The sequence below is a fragment of the Diceros bicornis genome, chromosome 9, assembly GCF_020826845.1.
Source record: "Diceros bicornis minor isolate mBicDic1 chromosome 9, mDicBic1.mat.cur, whole genome shotgun sequence".
In the NCBI taxonomy this organism is placed as follows: Eukaryota; Metazoa; Chordata; class Mammalia; order Perissodactyla; family Rhinocerotidae; genus Diceros; species Diceros bicornis.
Window position 1 is genome coordinate 87583595 of NC_080748.1, and position 19982 is coordinate 87603576.

Genomic DNA, 19982 nt, shown 5'->3' on the forward strand with positions numbered 1-19982 from the left:
TTTTTTTTTGCTGAGGAAGACCAGCCCTGAGCTAACATCTATTGCCAATCCTCCTCCTTTTTTTTTCCCCAAAGCCCCAGTAGATAGTTGTATGTTATAGTTGTACATCCTTCTAGTTGCTGTATGTAGGACGCCACCTCAGCATGGCCCGACAAGCAGTGCGTCGGTGCACGCCCGGGATCCGAACCAGGGCCGCCAGTAGCAGAGCGCGCACACTTAACCGCTAAGCCACGGGGCCGGCCCCAGCAAGGCAGTTTTTAAACCGTCTTCCCCCATTTTTGACTTGGCCCCAGTTCTGGGGCACCTTCTCTCCAACACGCCCCTTTGTCAACTACAGAGCAGATGGACTCCAGAGCCACAGGCCGTCCTGTGCCCCTCTAAAAACCGTATATGTGGCGTTTCAGAGGGAAGTGGTGCAGCGGAGAAAGATGGCGATTGCTCTTTAAAGGTCTGAGTCTGGCGGCGCTGCTCCTTCTGCACACGGCCCCCTGCGGAGCAGGCACCCCCCCCCCCCGCCCCCGCCCCCCTACCAGAACTAACCTCCCTCAGTGAAGTGCCCGCACGGCGCCTGGAACCTCACGGGTGGTCAATACATGCCGTCCTGCCTCCTTTCCTCAAAGGAAGAAAGATGTGCACTTGCCGTCTGTAATTCACAAATTCCCAGGAACCTGGAGTCTGCGTCCCGTTTCACAGGTGGTAAGAGTCAGGCTCAGGGGACAGGACTTGTCCACGGGCTCTGAACACATCGGTTAGAAAACAGTCCAAACATTCCACAGCTGCATGGTTAACACAGCACCCAGGTTTACGAGGTCTATGGTGGCGGAGCGGTTCTGGATCCTGATGGAGGCAGTGGTTACAGAAAATCTACACTCATGATGAACTGCACAGGATGCATGCATGCATGCACATGCATGATGACAGCTGCACGAGATTCACACCTGTGCTTGTGCACGCACGCGCACATACACGCTTGTACACATGTGTACACTTGACACTGGTGAGATCTGGATGATCTGTGGATGGCAGGAACATCAGCGCCCTGGCTGGGACCTTGCACCAGGCTGTCCCACAGAGGGGATGGCAGCGAGCCCGCGTCCTTCCCGACGTCAGTCCTCAGGGACAAACAGCACAGCACACGTCTGCTCATCATTACTCCCTGTGTCCTGTTGTTTGAGACTTCCTGTGAATGTGTAGCCACTTCAAAGTTAAAAGTTAAGTAACAAAAAAAGAAGGCAAGAAAAAAGAAAAGCTACCCTTGCCAATGAAATCAAACTTAGACCTGGGGCGAAACAGCTGAAGTCCTTCCAATGACGGTGCCAAAGGCTGTGTTATTTCAGAATAACAGTGACAGGGGGAATGGCCAAAATAAAGAGCAGGAAGGGTTCCAGTCACAGGCACCATCACAGCACATCACTTCTGGAACCTTCTCTCTAAAGAGGAGATGTCCGAGTCACCTGAGCAAGGGCGGCTGGCCGTGTGTTCCTGGCGCTGATGTTCATCTATTGTTGGAACTCTGCTCTTGGACTCGGGGCACAGTTACTCGCTCTGAGTAACCATAGTGTCTTCCAGTTTCCGCAGCAGGCGTGGGCCCCTCGGTTGAGCTGATCAAGCGTGAAGCACGAGGACAGCAGCTCTTTGGCTCACCTCCTCAACCCTTCTCTCTGGCTGTCTGTGGATCGACACCAGTGGCCACCAGGGGCCTGTGTGCCCGAGGCCTTAGCAGGCGGAAACCTTGAACCCCCCGCCTTCGCCCTCAGAGCTCAGCTGAGGCCGCAGGTCCCCGAGGGAGCGTGAGGACACGCAGGCCCACCCAGACCTGCCGACGCCGACGAGCAGCCTGGGGTGGGAAGTCCTCATGAGGCACCAATTTCAGTCTGTCCTCATCACTGCCCTGTGACATCAGGAACTGCCCAGAGGTTCATAAAACCCTGCCTTCCAGATGAGGAAACTGAGGCCTGAAGACGACACCGCCAGCATATCTCCCTAGTGGATGGGGCACTGAGCTCCAAGCGGGCCGCCTGTGCCAGAGACCCTGCGTGCCTCACACACCCCAGCCAGCCTTGGTGTCTCTCAGGCCCCGCCAACGAAAATGCGCGTGCATCTCAGTGTCATGTCCAGTCACAGCTCCCGGTTGTAGAATTCCAGACACCGGCATGGGGTTGGGAACCAAGGCTTGACTGGGAACCACACACGCCAGGAACACGAGAGGAGACGAGGTGGGCTGCCCTCCCAGCAGACACTCTCCCAGACACACGGCAAGTCCGAAAGCCACCTCCTGGGGAGGTTGGGAGCCTGGATCCCGCCATCTCCTCGACTAGGGGGAGAACCCCCATCCTGGGGGGTAGCTCTTTCCCTTGGACAAGGGGGTCAGCCCCAGTGAACACACTGCCCAGCCAGCCAGGGCGAGGCCCGACGCTCCAGCTGGTGGGAGCCGCGCTGGACTAGTCACTTCTCTGGCTCCACGTCCCTCTCTGCCGAGTGAGGGAGCCTGAAGCAGGGCCTGCAGGTGAGTGTGTGTGGCCCTCATCCTGCAGCTTTATTTTCTCTTTACCTGCAATTATGTGCTACTGTCCTGTCGCATTTTATATTTTTAAAGCTACTTCAACCATGCGTGACAAAGTGTGACAATGACCAATGGAATAAACAAAATTAACAAACCTGCATTTACTCTAAATGAAGGACACAACTTGCTAACCGTTATGCCCTGTGAAAACTAGAACCCGCGTCTGTCGCTTCAACCCCAGTCAGAGTCTCTGACCGTGCTCCCAGGCTCCACTCAGGGTCTCTCACCTGCACTTCCGAATCAGCATCCACATGCTGCAGCTGGAACCAAGTGTCCCTGTTGTGGTACTTCTGCAGGTCCTCCTTCTGAATGGCCACCTTCCCTAAAACACAAGCACAGAGAAGAAGCAGTCACCAGTGGGAACATATCCTCTGGACCCAACAAGGTTCATATGCAGAAGTCTCTCCATCAACACTGCGAATTATCCCAAATGGTATAATCCAAAATAGATAATCAGGTAAACTGATGAAGCCATGCTGTCTTCCTTCCAGTAAGATCAATATTGGCGACATTTCATCTAGAAGGCGCCCACCTCCCACCCCATCAGCAGCACAGCTCACACCCCACCCCCATGGCGGGGCCACTCACCTGCTCCCGTGATGGGAGCAGACCCTGTGCATGGACGGAGCCACCTTTTGTGAGCACTTTTACTCCTTGCACGTTACCCGAGGTGGTTGTGGCGAGTGATCGGGAGAGGTAGGGGTGCAGGGTGGGGGCATTTCCTACAATAAGAAACGGCTCTGCCAGGCGCCTGACAGCGAATTGCTCAGGACCTGAGAGGAATGTGGGACGGGGGTGAGGGAGCGAGCACTGAAGGCAGCCCCCTGGCCACGCGGTGGTGAGACCAGGACACGCCACATGACCATCCCTTCCTGTCTCAACATCACACTGCAAAGTGGGGATGTGGCAGCATTTGCTCGGTAGGGCTCTGAGGAGACTTCATGGAAGTGTGTGTGTGTGTGCGCGCGCGCCCGCACGCACTTGTATGAGCTAAAGCTTAGAATCCGTGTGTGTGCATATTTAACTTACACAGTGTTCACGTGTATGCAAGTGTGCTTGTATATTTAGCTCATATAGCATGCACACGTGTACATGTTTGCATATTTAGTTTAAATGTATGTGCACATGTGAGCATGCATATATTCAGCTGAATAATGTGTGCATACATGAGCATCTGTATGCAGAGTCAGCTTACACAGTGTGTGTGCACACATGTGTGCACGTGTATGCACAGTCGGCTTACACAGTGTGTGCGCACACGTCTGTGCACGTGTATACACAGTCGGCTTGCAGTGTGTGCGCACAAGTGTACATGCATATGCACAGTCAGCTTACACAGTGTGTGCGCACACGTGTGCATGTGTATGCACAGCTGGCTTACAGTGTGTGTGCACATGTGCGTGCACGTGTATGCACAGTCAACTTACATAGTGCGTGCGCACACATGTGTGCATGTGTATGTACAGTTGGCTTACATAGTATGTGCAGACGTGTGTGCATGCAGATACACAGCCAGCTTACACAGTGTGTGTGCATAGCCGGCTTACACAGTGTGCACACACGTGTGCATGTGTATGCAACGTTGGCTTACACAGTGTGTGTGCACAGATGTGTGCATGTGTATGCACAGTCGGCTTACACTGTGTGTGCACACACGTGTATGCATGTGTATGCACAGCTGGCTTACACAGTGTGTGTGAACACGTGTGTGCATGTGTATGCACAGTCAGCTTATATAGTGCATGCACACACGTGTGTGCATGTGTATGCATAGTCATATTACATAGTGTGCATGCCCGCTGTGCACATATCTGCAGTCGGCTTACACAGCATGCATGTGTGCACACGTGTATGTTTAGCTTACATAGCACATGTGCAAACCTGTGCTTGTCAGGTCCATGGTCACGACGGCACACGTGTGCACTCAGGCCAGCTCACAGCAAAGATGGAAACTGAGGACGCAGCTGGAAGGAAGTGCCGCCTCCCCATCGCCCACCTGGGTCTATGACTCCATGTCTCCCCAAGCGTGGTCACCAGCCACCTGCGTCAGGACACCTGGAGAGCTTCCTAACATGCAGGGTCCTGGGCCCCATCCCAGAGGAGGAAACAGAATCTGGCGTGAGGCCCTGGAATCTTCATTTTTAGGAGGCCTCAGGGGACTTCTGTGGGCCCCAAAGTTGGAGGACACTTGCATTCCTTACCAGGCTTGGTGCTTTGGGGCTAGAAATTCAGGAAAATGCATATAAACTCACTTGCGCAATATTACATGATACACGTTAGTATACATTACCCAGTGTAGGTTTAAAATCACTGAACATACAGATAACCCATTACCCAGTGTAGGTTTACAATCACTGACTGCAAACAGATAACCCATTACCCAGTGTAGGTTTATAATCACTGACTGCAGACAGATAACCATTACACATCTGCTTATTCACTCACTTGACTCCAGAAGTAGCTGGGCAGATGGCAAGCACACGCCCACCCCACCCTGTGAGGACAGGGCACCGGGCACTAGGCTGTCCTCTGGTCCCCACATCAGCTACTGGCGTCGTTCACCCATCCCAGTGGCCTCCAAGCAGTGCAACCACGCTATCCATCGGGGAGAGGAGTTCAGCGCCTGCGGCCACACGAGCATCCCTGTTTATATATGTACGCATGCAATACACACCTACACATGTCTTAGGTTCCTGATAAATCATATACAAAAGTAGAAATGATAAAGGACGATAGGAAAGTAAATATTTTTTTAAAGTTCAAATGTTTCTTTCTGCACCCCCAGGACACAAACACCCTAGTTTAGGATCATGGTCCAATTACAGAAGTGAGAAACTCTGGGTCCCTTCTGATCTCCGTCCACCCCAGCATCATCTGCTGCAGTGTGACCACCCTGGACACTTCCCCGCTCCCACGCCCGCTGCCGCCATTCGGTCCAGCCAGCGCCACCCCGCAGAGCTCTTAACTGGCCAGCCTGGCCCTCCCCAACACGCCCCGCAGTTTTCTCCTCAAGGGAAGATCTCTCTTTATTTCAGGTTTCTTACAAAACGTTTGCTGGCTCCCATCTGAAAAGAAGGAGAGTCCTAACCCCGAGCCAGGCATCCCACAGACTCACAACGAGGCCTGACCCTCTTCTGTAATTTCTGGAACATTCTACCTGGCAGTCCCCTTACATACTTCTCCTCACTCGTCCTGCAATAATCCTGGAGGGGCAGGTCGCAGATGAGGCTGCATGTGACAGACACATCCACGTTGCCTGTGAACAGGCGTCCCCCCAGCAGGACTGCACCCCCACCTGCTACGGCTTTTGCTTCCCTGCCTGACTTCCATGATTTATTCTTCCCCAAACATCCTCACCCATGAGGTCTCCCTGCAGGGTCGCCTCCTCTTAGCTGCCCCCTGGGTCTTGCAGGGCCTGGACTCTGTTCTACTTCCCAAGGCTCACACGAGACCTCACTGGGGCCCAGCCCGTTCTGTCCCTCCATGTGAGATTTAAGGAAAAGAAGAGGATACTCTGCTGTTTGGTCCTGTGGAGTTCAGAATATGCCGCCCCAAAACGTGCCACTTTGACATAAGGATTTTTTGAGCTGGAGGCGAAAGAGAATCAACCAAAGCAGGAAGACGCCCCACAGCCTCCCCGCCTGATGGCCAGCAGACGCCTCAGAGGGACGACGACAGCCTGCGTCCCCTCCCAGGACATTCAGGGCCCAGAAGAAGACCGGAGTCAGCGCCAAGACCCTGCACACACAAACCCCACCCCAATGGTCCCCCGTCTTTACCTGCGCGCAGCCTGCCGCCCCTGGAAGCTGAAAACCTCTCTTGTCCGTCTTGTCCCTTCTCTGAAACACATCGTCCTCTGCTCAGATGCTGCGCAGCCCGAGTCTGGGCAGCGCTCCGACTGGCCCATCACTGAGGTTCCTCCCACGGGACGTGCAAGACAGGCATTAATATTAACTGCTAGTTTCTCACTGGTGAATCTGCCCAATTTCACAGGTCCCAGCGAAGGCCCAGGTGGGTGGAGGAGACTTCCTCCCATATGGTCTTCACGCCTGTCTGAGAGCTGGGTCGGCCCATCTCTGCCCTGGACCCCAGGCCCTGAGACACACCCACCAGCGCAGATGGCAAAGCAAACACGAGGAAGCTCCTGGGAGAGCAGAGTGCTGGCGACATCCAGCGAGTTGGGACGACCCGATTCTCCAGCCTCCACCTCCATCTGTCTGCCAGTTGTGCCGGTCGTCATTTTACAACGTTTCACATTCTCAAGGAGAAGGTAACTTAGCTCACGCTCCCCACGTCATAAACAGCCTCGAGACAGACCCTGGAATCCTGCAATCAGGGCTCGTCAGTTCAAGGGCAGTTCATTCACGCGACCAGTACTTCCGTCCAGCTGCGATGTGGGCAAAGGACACCAAGCACTCCCAGGGCCAATACCACTGCCCACTCAACTCTGCTGCCTCAGCTCTCACCACGCAGAACCATCTGGAGCCAAACCCTGCCCAGCCGCATACGGCACAGCACACAAGAGCCACTGCGAGAGAGATGCAGAAAAGCAGTGGGCACGGCCGCAGAGATCCAGAGAGACCCAAACCACAGCCCCTGTGGGACTTCCTCAGACCGGCATCAAGGTAGGAGGGCAGGACGGCCCCTCAGGCTCCTCCCTGGCTCGGGCCTCCCTCCCACCACACCTCACCACAGCCGGCGCCTGCTGAGGCCCTGACCATCCCCCAGCCCACCATCACCGGGCAGAACGGCCTGAGAGACCCTCCTTCCTCTCTGCCTGGCTCCTGCAAACTCCATCCTTTTCCCCCTGATGTGAATATGATTTTGAGTCTTGCAGGAACAAAGCCACATGAAACAAAAAATATCTTGGAATTATTCATGTTTCTAAATGCTGTTCTGAGAGACAACCTGATCCATAAACCACAATGTCTGCTTAACCGTCTCTGATGTGTCACAACCCACAGGTGTCCCCATCACCCGAGTGAGATCCCTTTATCATCTGGACGGAGGAGTGCCAGCTACCTTCACTCAAGCCCCTGCATCTGCGTCGGGCTGGCCCCTCGCCAGGACATACTCCTCACTCCTGGACTCCAACGCGTGGTGGGGGCACGCCCGGCACACTAGGAACTCTGAAGGCGAGCACGGGCTCCTCCAGGCATGAGACCAACAAATCAGACACGGCAGACCGCGAGAAGCCACTGACACAAATTTATCCCCAAGAACTTGGTTTCTCCTCCTGGCCACAACATAATTACTATCCGTAACTTTAAATTCTCCCTAGAGATCCAGACAGCCACTTATTTTTATGGCTGTAAAAGCGAAGTCTAAGTCAGCCACATCCCATAATTTTAAAGCTAAGAAATGCTAAACCACGGTTTTGCTGGCTATCTTTAAAAAGAGCAGGTACTTTAAACAGAATGATTAATAGACATCTTATTTGATTATTTTGAGGGGAAATAACCTCAGAACCAACTTGATCAGCTTCTCTGATCAAAATGGGCAAAAATATTTTTTAGTTTCTTTTTCCTTAGTATTACCACTCAAAAAAGCTCTCATGTGCTTCCGAGGATTAACCAAATTCCTCTTCACTCTAGAAAAATCTGAGCCAATACCAAGACCAGCACTGTGTCTCCGTGTTCAGTCTCACCCATCACATGGGTGTGAGCAACGCAGGCACCACGGTGAAACCCCAGCTCTGAATAGAGACGGCACCCACCTCCCTCCCTCTCCTGCTCCCGCCCTCCCCCTGCACAGACCTTGGCGCAGCAAGTAGTGCTGGATAACGACAAGCCGGGCCTGCCTCCAGCAGACACGTGACAAGAAGCAGAAGAAACGCTCCAGGAGGTGAAGGCAGGAGAAGATGCAGAGGGGCGGCTCATGCAGGCGCTGCCTCCCGCTAACCAGGGTCTCGGCTGGCTGGCAGCAGCCTCGTGGGCCTGGGGAAGGCCTGAGGTGGGCGCGGGCAGGGGACGAGTGTGTGCCGAGGCCAGCAGGCAGGGCCTGATGCTGGGAGAGGGACTAGGGGGCCTAGGGGCCCATGAGGTCACAGGGACACAAAGGAGGAACCCCCGCAAGGGCAAGCATGAAGGATTTGGCATCACTCTGAGGGCAAAGGGAGCCTGCGAGCCGGAGCAGCAGAGTGCCAGGGTCGAATCTGGATTTCACACCCATCGCGCCAACGCAGACACACGTGGCACGGCTGCCCCCAAGACCCGGGAAGTGAGCACCATCAACTTGCAAATCTTGATCAGCTTCATTTCAGAGTTAAGGATTCTGCTGCGAAGCTCCTATCACAGCTCCATCGAAAATGAAGTCAAATGTGAATTATCTGAGTTCCTATGTGATCCTTGCCCGTGTGTTTCCTGAACAAACTCCTGTTATTTCTACTTAAATCACAACAGTTTCCAACAATACCATTTGTTGGAAATGCAGACTCTCAGGCCCTGCCCCAGACCCATGAATCAGCTTCTGCATTTTAATGAGTGTTCGAAGCTCTGATCCACACTGCCAGAAAACTACCAGAGGCGTGAATCATTTCTTCACAGGCAGCGCTTTATGTGGCCTCAGCACCAAAGCTGCCCTCAGACTTTTTGAATTTGAATCAGAATTTCTTGCCATCTGTCGAATGGAAACCCACCACCCAGCATGTCCACCGGACTGGGAAGGCGAGGGAAGCTGGCGCCAACATGGCTCCCACCAGAGGAGGTGCACAAGCTGAAAGGGCTTTCGGTGGAAGAGGATGACTCCTTTGTGACCAACAGGCTTTGCAGAAAAAGGCCTCCCCAGCCATAGGCCAGCATCTGCCACCCCCTGTCCTGTGCCAGTATAGAGCTACCCTCCTCAGGCAGAAGTAAATCCAAGGATCCGAGAAGTAAATGCAAGGATCTGGTGTTCAGATGCAGACGCCCGAAAAAGAGGTGATCCATGATCACATGGTTCCACTCCAATAAAGGGGAAACGTACACCAGGAGCTGGGACAGACATAACTGGGATGGGGAGTCCAGGAGGACTCCTGGTTATGGGTCTGCACCAAGTGGATTTTTGGTGGTGGGACATAGATGGGGCTGGAAAATGGTGAACAGTAGTGGTGGGAGAGGAATGATGGATCAAAGGACAGGATGAGGGCTGGAAGGTGGTGGACGGTACATAATGGGTGGAGGAGGTGGAAGACAGAGGATGGACGGTGGATGATGGGTGGCGGTGATGGCGGATGGTAGGTGGTGATGGCGGATGGTAGATGGTGGTGGAGGGCGGATGGTGATGGTGGATGATGCATGGTGGTGGATGGTATGCAATGTGTGGAGGGTGGTGGATGGTGCATGGTGGGTGATGGTGGAGGTTGGATGGGAGGTGGTGATGGTGGAGGACGGTAGGTAATGGGTGGAGGATGGTGGGTGGTGGGTGGTGGAGGAGGGTAGATAGTGATGGTGGATTACGGATGGTGGTGAATGGTGGATGGTAAGCAGTGACGGTGGAGGGCAGTAGATGGTGGGTGGTGATGGTGGATGGTAGGTGCTGATGGTGGATGGTACATGGTGGTAGAGGGCAGATGGTGGAGGATGGTGATGGTGGATGATGCATGGTGGTGGATGGTGGATGGTAGGTGATGGGTAGAGGATGGCAGGTGGTGGGTGGTAGAGGAGGGTAGATGGTGATGGTGGATGATGGGTGGTGGTGGATGGTGGATGGTAGGTGATGGGTAGAGGGTGGTGGATGGTGGGTGGTGGAGGAGGGTGGATAGTGATGGTGGATGATGGGTAGTGGTGAATGGTGGATGGTCAGTGGTGATGGTGGAGGGCAGTGGATGGTGGGTGGTGATGGTGGAGGATGGTGGATGGTGGGTGATGGGTGATGAGCAGAGGATGGGTGGGTGGTGATGGATGAGGGACGGCAGGTGATGGGTAGACAGTGAAGATGGAGGGTGATGGATGATGATGGTGGATGGTGGGTGGTGGATGGTACACAATGGGTAGAGGGTGGTGGATGGTGATAATGATTGCATCTCATGGGAGGGGATGGTGGTGGGTCATGGACAATGGTCTTCTCTTGTACTGAGATAAATAACTCATTCGGCCACTATCACCAACCCCATCTCCCACCCTCTACCACCGCCACCATCCAATCATTTTCCAGCCCAATCTATATCCCACAACCCACCATCTACCTGGTGGTACAAATCCATAACCAGGATCATCTTGGACTTTTCCCTCCCCATTAGTCTCCACAATCGATCGATTATTGCCTCTAAATGAACGCAACAAAGCATAATCTAAGATGAGGTCAAGATGAGCACAGACCTGAGAACCTGGCTGCTGAGGTCTGAACCCCAGCTCTACCACCTAAAAGCTGTGTGACTTGTCTGTACCAGTTTCCCCATCGAAACATGCACCTACTTCACAAAGTTATGAAGATTAAAAGAGCCAGTATTTATAAAGCTCCTAGAAGAATACCTTGCGCATAGTAGACGCTGTGTAAGTATTTGTTAAATAGGTAGATACACACCAGATCCTTCAACTGACATCTCTCCTCCTTTCCAACAACATGAATTCCTGCCGAGTGGTTCCAGAATAAACAGGCAGCACGCAGCACTCACCGTTCTTCCAGAGTGAGAGTACGGAAGATGGAAGGAATGACAGAACAAAAGTGCAGCTCGTTGATGCACTGGATTAGCTTCCTGGGATCAACACAAATCTCTATCTGCACCCACCCAAAACATTTTTAGCAACAGAGTTCACTCAAGTCTTGACACATGATAGCCCGATAAAACTTTGACAAAGCTTTGTGTGTGTTTTCAACTAAGCCAGCCTAGCCCGAATACAACAGGAATCAACACGTCCCATTCCTGCATGAAGGCTCTCCCTGGCCCCCTGTGTTTGTCATAAACCCAAGATTTGAATCGCCATGGAAGCCCTATCACCCAATTCCGACAGCCTGAATAAGAGGACTGTGATGGCTCACGGGAGGTGACTCGGGGCAGGAAATAAGCCCCACACATGGACAAAGAAGCAATTCACATGTGGGCCCAGATCCTAAAACGGAACACTGGGTGAAGAAGGAAAAGACAGAGCATGAGCTCAGAAAGGGAGGCAGGGAGACAGGGAGGCCAGGGGGTCTACAGCACATCTCCCCGCTGCCCACTCGGAACAACGCGAGACCAGATCAGCAGGACGTGTCAGCCCCTTTCCCCAGCCCCATTCCTTCTGGGGAGGCAGCGGACCTGGTGTCTCTGGTGGAAAGGGGACTGCCGCTCTCCCTTCCCCTGGTCATCTGCCTGTCTTAGGTTAGCAACGCTTTCACACCCACATATCAGGCGGTTGGTGCCCCAAGTCCCAGGGACAACATAAGACTAAACGCCAGAGAAAACACCAAACATTCAGGCTGAAATCCTGTGAAGGCACCAACCACACATCGAGAGGGAAAAGTCATGAGAGCGAGAGCCACTTCTCCCGGTGATGGAAAGAGGACCCACTAATGGTCTTTAAGGAAGCAGAGGACCTCCTGAGATGCCAAGGCAGCTCCAGACGACCTTTCTCCACCCATGTCTCTGCCCACACCTGTAGACGTGCCTCTCTCCTCCCACGTCTATGCTAACGCCTGCAGACTCGCATCTCTCCTCCCACGTCTATGCCGATGCCTGTAGACGCGCCTTCTCCTCCCACGTCTATGCCGACGCCTGTAGACGCGCCTCTCTCTCCTCCCACGTCTATGCCGATGCCTGTAGACGCGCCTTCTCCTCCCACGTCTATGCCGACGCCTGTAGACGCGCCTCTCTCTCCTCCCACGTCTATGACGACGCCTGTAGACGCGCCTTCTCCTCCGACGTCTATGCCGACGCCTGTACACGCGCCTCTCTCCTCCCACGTCTATGCCGACGCCTGTAGACGCGCCTCTCTCTCCTCCCACGTCTGTGCCGACGCCTGTAGACGCGCCTTCTCCTCCAACGTCTATGCCGACACTGGACTCACTTCTTTACAAATATGACAGGGTATTGACTAGTTAACTCAACATCCCTCGCTGTGCCTCAGGCAAGTGTCTTATCCTCTCTGAGCCTCCGCTCCCTCCTCGTGTATCAAATGGAGGTGGCATCTACTCCCGGGGTTAATACAAGGCTGAATGGTGTGCTTTTGTGCCCATGAAGACACCCAGCACAGCCCTGGTATAAATAGGCATTCCATACATGTCAATTTCCTATAACTACAGAATCACCTGAAAAACTTAATACAACTATGGAATTCCAGGTGCAGCCCCCAGAGAATCTGGGTCCAGCAGCCAGGACAGTCCCTGGGCGCCTGGATTTTAGCGCACTTTCCAGGAGCAAAGAGGAAGCCTGCTGCTCAAGGACAGACAGAAGGTGCGCTCGTCACTGCGCCACGAGCCATATTTCAGAAAACTGAGACGCACTAAAAAGGCTTCTGGCATTTAGGGGACGTGACAGGTAGATGGTGCAGGTGGAGGCCTGTGCACGTGCACGAGTGGGGCTCTACACATGTGTGAATGCACATGTAGGTGTGTTTATGCTGAGACAAACAGAAAGGCCAGTGTGAACACTAAGAAGTTAAGCCAGAGAACGATTTGGGTCCGATTATGGAAGGTCTTGAATGCAAGCTAGGGAGTACGGATTTCCTTCTCCACCTAAATCAGGCACGGTGGCTTCCAACATGGCAATTTCTTTTTTTTTTTTTTTTTTTTGGTATAAATCAGGCTCTAAAATGGAAGCATTCAACCCCAGAAAACGGTTTCTTAAGATGGGAGACTATCTATAAAACACAGTGATTTTCTAAAATGGAATAAATATAACGTGTGGAAGTATTTTGAAAAATCATCCATTCTTTCAACAAACGATTAGTGACTGCCTCCCAAGCCCAAGCCAGGTGTTGGAGACACGAGACAGAGTCGTTTTTGGGCCTTGACCATGTTCTGAGCCTTTTCCTGGCTGCAGTGGGACACCCGTGGCAGCTTCAAACTGGGAAGAGATGCTGACGGCCGTCGAGGAGAAAAGGCAGCTCTGACAGCTGTGGACTGAAGGCAGGAGGGCGAGGGACAAGCTCTGAGGCCATGGAGGCCACGCCCAAGCAAGAAAAGTCATCGACACCAGCGGGGTGGTGAGAGGGGTGGGCTCCAGGGTACCCGGTCTTGGCTGGTGAGCCAGGAGGGCAAGGAAGGGGCAGGTCGGGGTTTGTTCGGCAACGAGGAACATGTGGTAGCCACCATGAGTTCAGTATGACACACCTGAGATGCTGCAAGACACCTCAGGGGCCCCATGGGGAGAGCTAAGGAGGTAGAGAGAAACCGCCAAGGTGGAGAGAAACTGCCAAGGCCCGGGGGAGTGACAGCAGGATGGCGTGAGGCCAGGAGGCGGGGGGAGGGACAGTGGGACAGCGAGAAGCCAGGAGGCTGGGAGAGGGACAGCAGGACGGCGTGAGGCAAAGGGAGGGACAGAGGCCGGGGGAGGGACAGCAGGGGAGGTAGACGCCTGTCCTGAGTGCTGCTGGGATGTTCATTGGGACCTGGATGGAAACATCCCGTCCTGGCTCCATGCTGACCTCCTGAGTGGTCTGGGCAGTGAGCAGGAGCTGGTCGAAGCCCCAGAAGTGAGAAAAGGTGACGAACAGCCACATGACTCAGAGTCAAACGCTGGCCCAGGAGCTAAACACCCAGAGTGCCCCCCAGGAGGCTGAGGCCACAGCCGGGTGTCCCGTGGGCCCGGACTCCAGCAGCTGCCACTGTGCCCACACCTGGGGCCATGCGGACAGGACCAAGGCTCCTCAGACAGAGGTGAACCCTGACCTCAGGGCCTTTGCTGTTCCACGTGCTCCTCCACACTCAAGGTGGGCTCACTCTCTCCAGGAGCCCTCCACTGACACGCTAGTGTCTCTAAGAGCACCCAGGACTGCTAAGAGAACCCTGCTACCTCTGAGAGCACCCCAATACCTCTCAGGGCCCCTATTACCTCTGAGAGCACCCCAGCACTGCTCAGAGGACCCTGCTACCTCTGAGAGCACCACAATACCTCTCAGGGCCCCCATTACCTCTGAGAGCACCCCAATACCTCTCAGGGCCCCCATTACCTCCGAGAGTACCCCATGCCTGCTGAGAGGACCCCACTACCTCTGAGAGCACCCCAATACCTCTCAGAGCCCCCATTACCTCTGAGAGCACCCCAGGACTGCTGAAAAGACCCCGATACCTCTGAGAGCACCCCAGTACATCTCTGGGCCCCCTTACCTCTGAGAAGCACCCCAATACTTCTAAGGCACCCTAATACCTCTAAGGGCACTTCCATACCTCTGAGGGCCCCCATTATCTCTGAGAGCACCTCCATACCTGTGAGAGCACCCCAATACCTCTGAGAACCCAAATGCCCCCTGAGAGGACCCCAGTACCTCTGAGGGCACCCTGATAGCTCTGAGTGCCCCCTAGTACCTCTGATAGGACCCCAATACCTCTAAGAACTCTAATACCATCCCCATTCCCATGGAGGGGTGTCAGAAGTCCCAGACTGTCGGCCTGGGGATGGTGGGAGGAGCCCCCTCTGGACACCAGCCCCAGGGAGAAGCCCTTGGAAGTCCTTTGGGGACAGGTTTGGGGGTCACTGTTCCCTCACCCTGAAGGGCAGCCCCGCAGCCTGTCTCCCCCACATGAGTCTGTGTGTGAGGCTCCTCCACACGCTGACAGCGTGGGGTCAGGCAGCCCATTCCAGCCATGGGGGATGCCACCTCCAGGCCAGCCGGGCGCCCAGGACCTCTTCCCACCACCACCCAGCAGGGCCAGATGGGCCACATCGACTCTGCTGCCCAGAGCAGGGTAAGAGACACCCCACTTGGGCCAGAATGAGACCCCGTTCAGTAGGGGCAAGAAAAACCTCCATACAAGCACCTACCTATGATGGAATCCCTCCGGAAAACGTCTCTATCAAAGACGTAGAAGGACAGGTGACGGAAGCTCCGAGGAATCTCGCAGTAGAAGTCTTCTCCGTAGAAGGGGCTGCATAGACAGGAAGAGGAGAACCATTAGACTCTGATGTACTGGCCTTGTCGTCAGCCATCTCACTGGCGTCGAGTAGGGCCTGCAGACTAAGCACTGACCACGGGCGAACACGTGGAATCTCATTTCTAAACGCTCCATAAACACGATATCCTGCGTTTCACTTGTGAGATGTGAAATTGCAGTTTCTTAATTGGGGCAAAATTGAGCTCAACAGTAAGCAGGCAGCAAATCTAGTACAACGTGGCCCCTCACTCGTCCCAAAGGCACCTCACACTAAAGGAACAGAATGCCGCACTGGGGTAGCCACAGCTCAGGAAACCAGAGCGCGAGGCAGACATGGCGTTAAATGACGTCTGCTGTGTGTGCAGGCACGGCCCCGACTCTCCAGGGCTGAGACATTCTGAGGTCTGGGCAGCGAGGCGCTGCCTCACTTTAAAAGTAAAACTCGGCCTTCCAGTTTCACACACTGCTCCCCCTTCTCCAGAAGTCGGGGTGAAATCCTAACTGGGCAGCCGTCCGCGCCTCTCGCTGGGGACAGGACCCCGCCCACCGCAGGGTGTGACCCGTCGCACGAGTCACCACAGACAGAGACTCGAGGTCAACTGCAAACTCTGATCAAGGGGCAGGGAGCCAGGGGACCATTCTGGTCGAGCCGGGCTAGCCTTATCAATCACTGGCTCACAGAAGCCACACGAGCAAACAGACAACAGCACCACGTGGGACCTGCGTCCGCTGGTGAAGAGTGGAGCCTACACACCGACTACCTTGGGTCTGACACGGTTCCCTTTCCAGGCACGTTTATGGCTAAGTCCAAAACAGGAAGAACTAAAACAGTCTGTGCACCCTGGACCACACAGGAAAGAAAGGTGGAAACAGGAGGCTCCGAGTGAGAGTTCATTGTGAGGCGGACTCGACAACTGGAAAGAGGGCGGGGGGCTAGCTCCCAACAGAGAGCTCCAGATTCCAGAACCATATTCCGCCAATTCTGAGGATCCTTTCCCCCCACGTTTTAGCATCTCTGGAGTCGGAATGTGTTCTGCAATCAGTGTAAGGATGGTTTCATGGATTAATCAGCACTGCTTTCTTGCTGACGCATAATGGTACATCTCATAACTGACAAATGTCACAGATTCCACAAAATACAGTATTTTTGTGGCACGATGCACCGTCGCTTGATCTGGCATCATCAGTGTCCGCTTTCCACCATGCTGTTCCCACAATGAAGTAAAGAAAACCCCAGAACACTGACTTCCCCTAAACGCAGGCCTGTGATACGCCCGAATCGCCCGGCTCCTGAAGCACCTGCACCACGTTCTGATTATCCTGCGGCTTGGGATCAGCTCGGCACGGCCCAGTGAACCCAGAAAGGTGGAGCAAATGGGCCACCCTGGAGCCAGAATGAGACCCCCCAGCGGGGTGGCGGCTGTGGGGAAACCGACCCAGGATGAGGGGGAGAGATGCCAGCCTCCCAGCAGAGGCCTCAGCTCTGGGCGTGCAGGCACGAGGAATGAGGGCGCTCCTTCAGGCCTCCGCTCACCCCAACAACAGGACAAAGGTCGCTAGCTCCTTCAAGGAGCTCGGGGCTGCTGGGGGGGCGGGGTGGCGAGGACCAAGAACCTGTCATGATATAGGAGGGATACAGGAGGCGGGTGTGACGGGAGAGTGGGAATCAGCACAGAAGGGAAAGGGTGCAAAGGAGAGGACAGCGGCGGACAGGGAGGGGGCCGACAAGACTCGGGTCCAGAATCGGCTCTGCCCGCACCTGGACCCAAAGACTGGGGAGTCGGAGAGCAGGATCAGCAAGGAGGAAAGGGCTGAGAGAGGCCGCATCTGGCGGGTCTGACAGTGAGAGACCCAGACGCCAGCCCTGAGCGCCCTTCCTTCCAGCTGGAAAGGCAGAGCACACTTGAGAGAGAAGAGCGAGGCAGAGGGCTCACGGTTCCAGGTTCTGAAACTTACCGCCAAGCACCAGTAACAGAAGCAGTGAGGTCCTGTCCATGCACAGACAGACACCCTACTTGACCCCACACACAAGTCACCTCAGAGTAGTCACACACCTAAAGGTGAGGCTGAACTATGAAGGAAATCGAGGAACAAATCTTTGTAACCTGGAGTTAGGTCAAGATTGCTCAGACGTGACACCAAGAGCACAATCGCTGAAAGAAAAAACCTGGGTAAGCCAGACTTCATCAAAACTAAAAATACTAAAAATTTTGTGCTTTAAAAGACACCATTAAAAAAGTTAAAAGACCAACTGGGAGAAAACATGTGCACATCATAAAGAACCCTTCCAACTCAAAAAGAAGAAGACAAATGATCCAATTAAGCAAAGAGCAAAAGATTTGCACACACACATCAACAAAGATGATGAGCAGCCGCAGCACATTCAGGGCTCAACATCGTGGGAAGATGCACCAGCGAACGCAAAGAAAACACGAGACACCCCTCACACCCACCAGGACGCGCTCATACAAGACAACCAGTCACACGTTTTGTCAGGATGTGGAGAAGTCAGAGCCTCCTGCCGCTGGTGGGAACGTAAACCGGTGCTGCCCCTCGGAAAACCGCTTGGCAGCATCTCAAGTTAAACGTGGAGGGACCACATGACCCACAATTCCCCTCCTAGATGCACCCAAGAAACGAAAACCTGTGTCCACACAAAAACCTGCACGTGGATGCTCTACCGCCAAAAGGGGGGAACGACTCAGTGTCCAGCAAGTGACTCACAGAAAACAAAACCTGGGGACCCACACGACGGCACCTGTTTAGCATAAAAAAGGAACAAAGCTGATGGATGCTGCCACCACGAGCCTCAAAAACACGTGAAGTGAAGGAAACCAGATGCAAAACACCACTTTTTTATGTTCCATTTACGAAATGTCCAGAGAGAGCAGGTGTACATACAAAACAGGTCATGGATGCAGGGCTGGGGAGGGGTGATGCCACAGGCTCTTTGTGGGTGTTCTGAAATGGACTGTGGTAACAGTGACACTTCTGTAAATCTACTAAAAATCTCACAGTGGGACACTCTTCACAACCCCTCCCCAGCACCCCCCTCATCACTCACCCTCAGGAAAAGGGCTGAAATGATTCGTGGGTTCTGTTCTGGGCACTGGAGCCTGAGAGGAGCCTGCCTCCTCGGGGCCTGTGCTCCAGCAGGGTGGCCAGCTTCCCCTGGGCACACGACACCCAGGCCCTGTTCTGAACCCACATGCAGCAAATATGCAGCCCTCAGAACCCCTACAAGGTGGGGAAACTGAGGCACCAGGCAGTTTAGCTTGTACACGTTCACAAGCAAGGAAATCATGGGGCTTTGAATCCAGGTGTGGCCAGCAGAATAATGTCCATCAAAGATGTCCAGGTCCTAATCAACAGGGCCTGTGAATGTGTCACCTCACACGGCAAAAGGGACCTTGCAGGTGGGATTAAGTTGAAGAACTTGAGTTTAGAAGGTCAGCCTGGACTATCTGGGTGGGCCTGATGTATCACAGGGTCCCCATAAGAGGGAGGCAGGAGAGACAGAGCCAAGAAGGACACATGATGACCAGAGCACAGGCTACAGCAATTCAGGGCCTCCAGACAAGGAAGGCAGCAGCTTCCAGAAGCTGGATGAGGTGGGAAATGGATCCTCCTCGAGGCCTCCAGAAGGAACCAGCCCTGCTCACACCGACTGCGCATTTCTGGCTTCCCACTCTGGAACTGTAGGACGTAAGTCTGTGCTGTTTCAGCCACTAAGTTTGTGGTAATTTGTCAGAGCAGCCACAGGACACCGACCATACAGAACACAGCTTCTCACGCTAACTAGTGGGCTCCGTTCTCCAGAGTCAGGGGAATGCACAAAGAAACGGGACACGGGAGGAAGTACAACATGAAGTGAAATGCAGCAGTGCACCAGAGAAGCAGTGCAGACGAAGGGGTCGCATTCTCTGGACACCGCACAGCAGCTCGCTGGGAACAGGAGAGGCGTCTGGGGCATGTGCCCTCCCTCCAAAGAGCTGAGCATGGACGCCGCTTCCATGGGACCTCCAGACCCCGCTGACGGCGGCCACGCCACGGGCTCTAGAAGGACGGACGAAACTCAGAGAAAGGTGACCACTGCGCCCCCGGAGCTGCGGGGCCAGGTGGGGGATACCAGCCACATCCGCTCCTCCTGCTCAGACCTACACCTTGACAACAGGACAACTTTTGTTTGGATGGAAATGATTTCATAATTTTTAAAATTCAGCCAGAGATTGCTGGGAAGATGATGGCATAGGTGGACTCTGAACTCATCTCCTCCCACGGACACAACAAATTCACAACTACCCTTGGAACAATTATCCCTGAGAGAGAACTGAAAACTGGATAAAAGGAACCCCTGCAACAAGGGACAGTGCTGACTGAGGTGGAAGAGGCAGAAATTCCTTTCAGAGAGGGAAAAAGACACATTTTA

The 19982-nt window shown here is 54.0% G+C and overlaps 1 protein-coding gene across 5 annotated transcripts in view; it reads right to left on the minus strand.

The window, feature by feature from the left end:
• The window catches only part of RASA3 (RAS p21 protein activator 3), a 140030-nt gene that overhangs the window by 53637 nt on the left and 66411 nt on the right, over positions 1-19982 (minus strand). For all 5 annotated transcript variants that reach the window (XM_058548553.1, XM_058548554.1, XM_058548552.1 and 2 more), the window contains 2 exons: positions 15444-15547; positions 2791-2885 (listed from right to left, as the gene is read on the minus strand). In XM_058548553.1, the coding sequence (XP_058404536.1) occupies positions 2791-2885; positions 15444-15547 (199 nt within the window). The remainder of the gene's footprint in view (positions 1-2790; positions 2886-15443; positions 15548-19982) is intronic.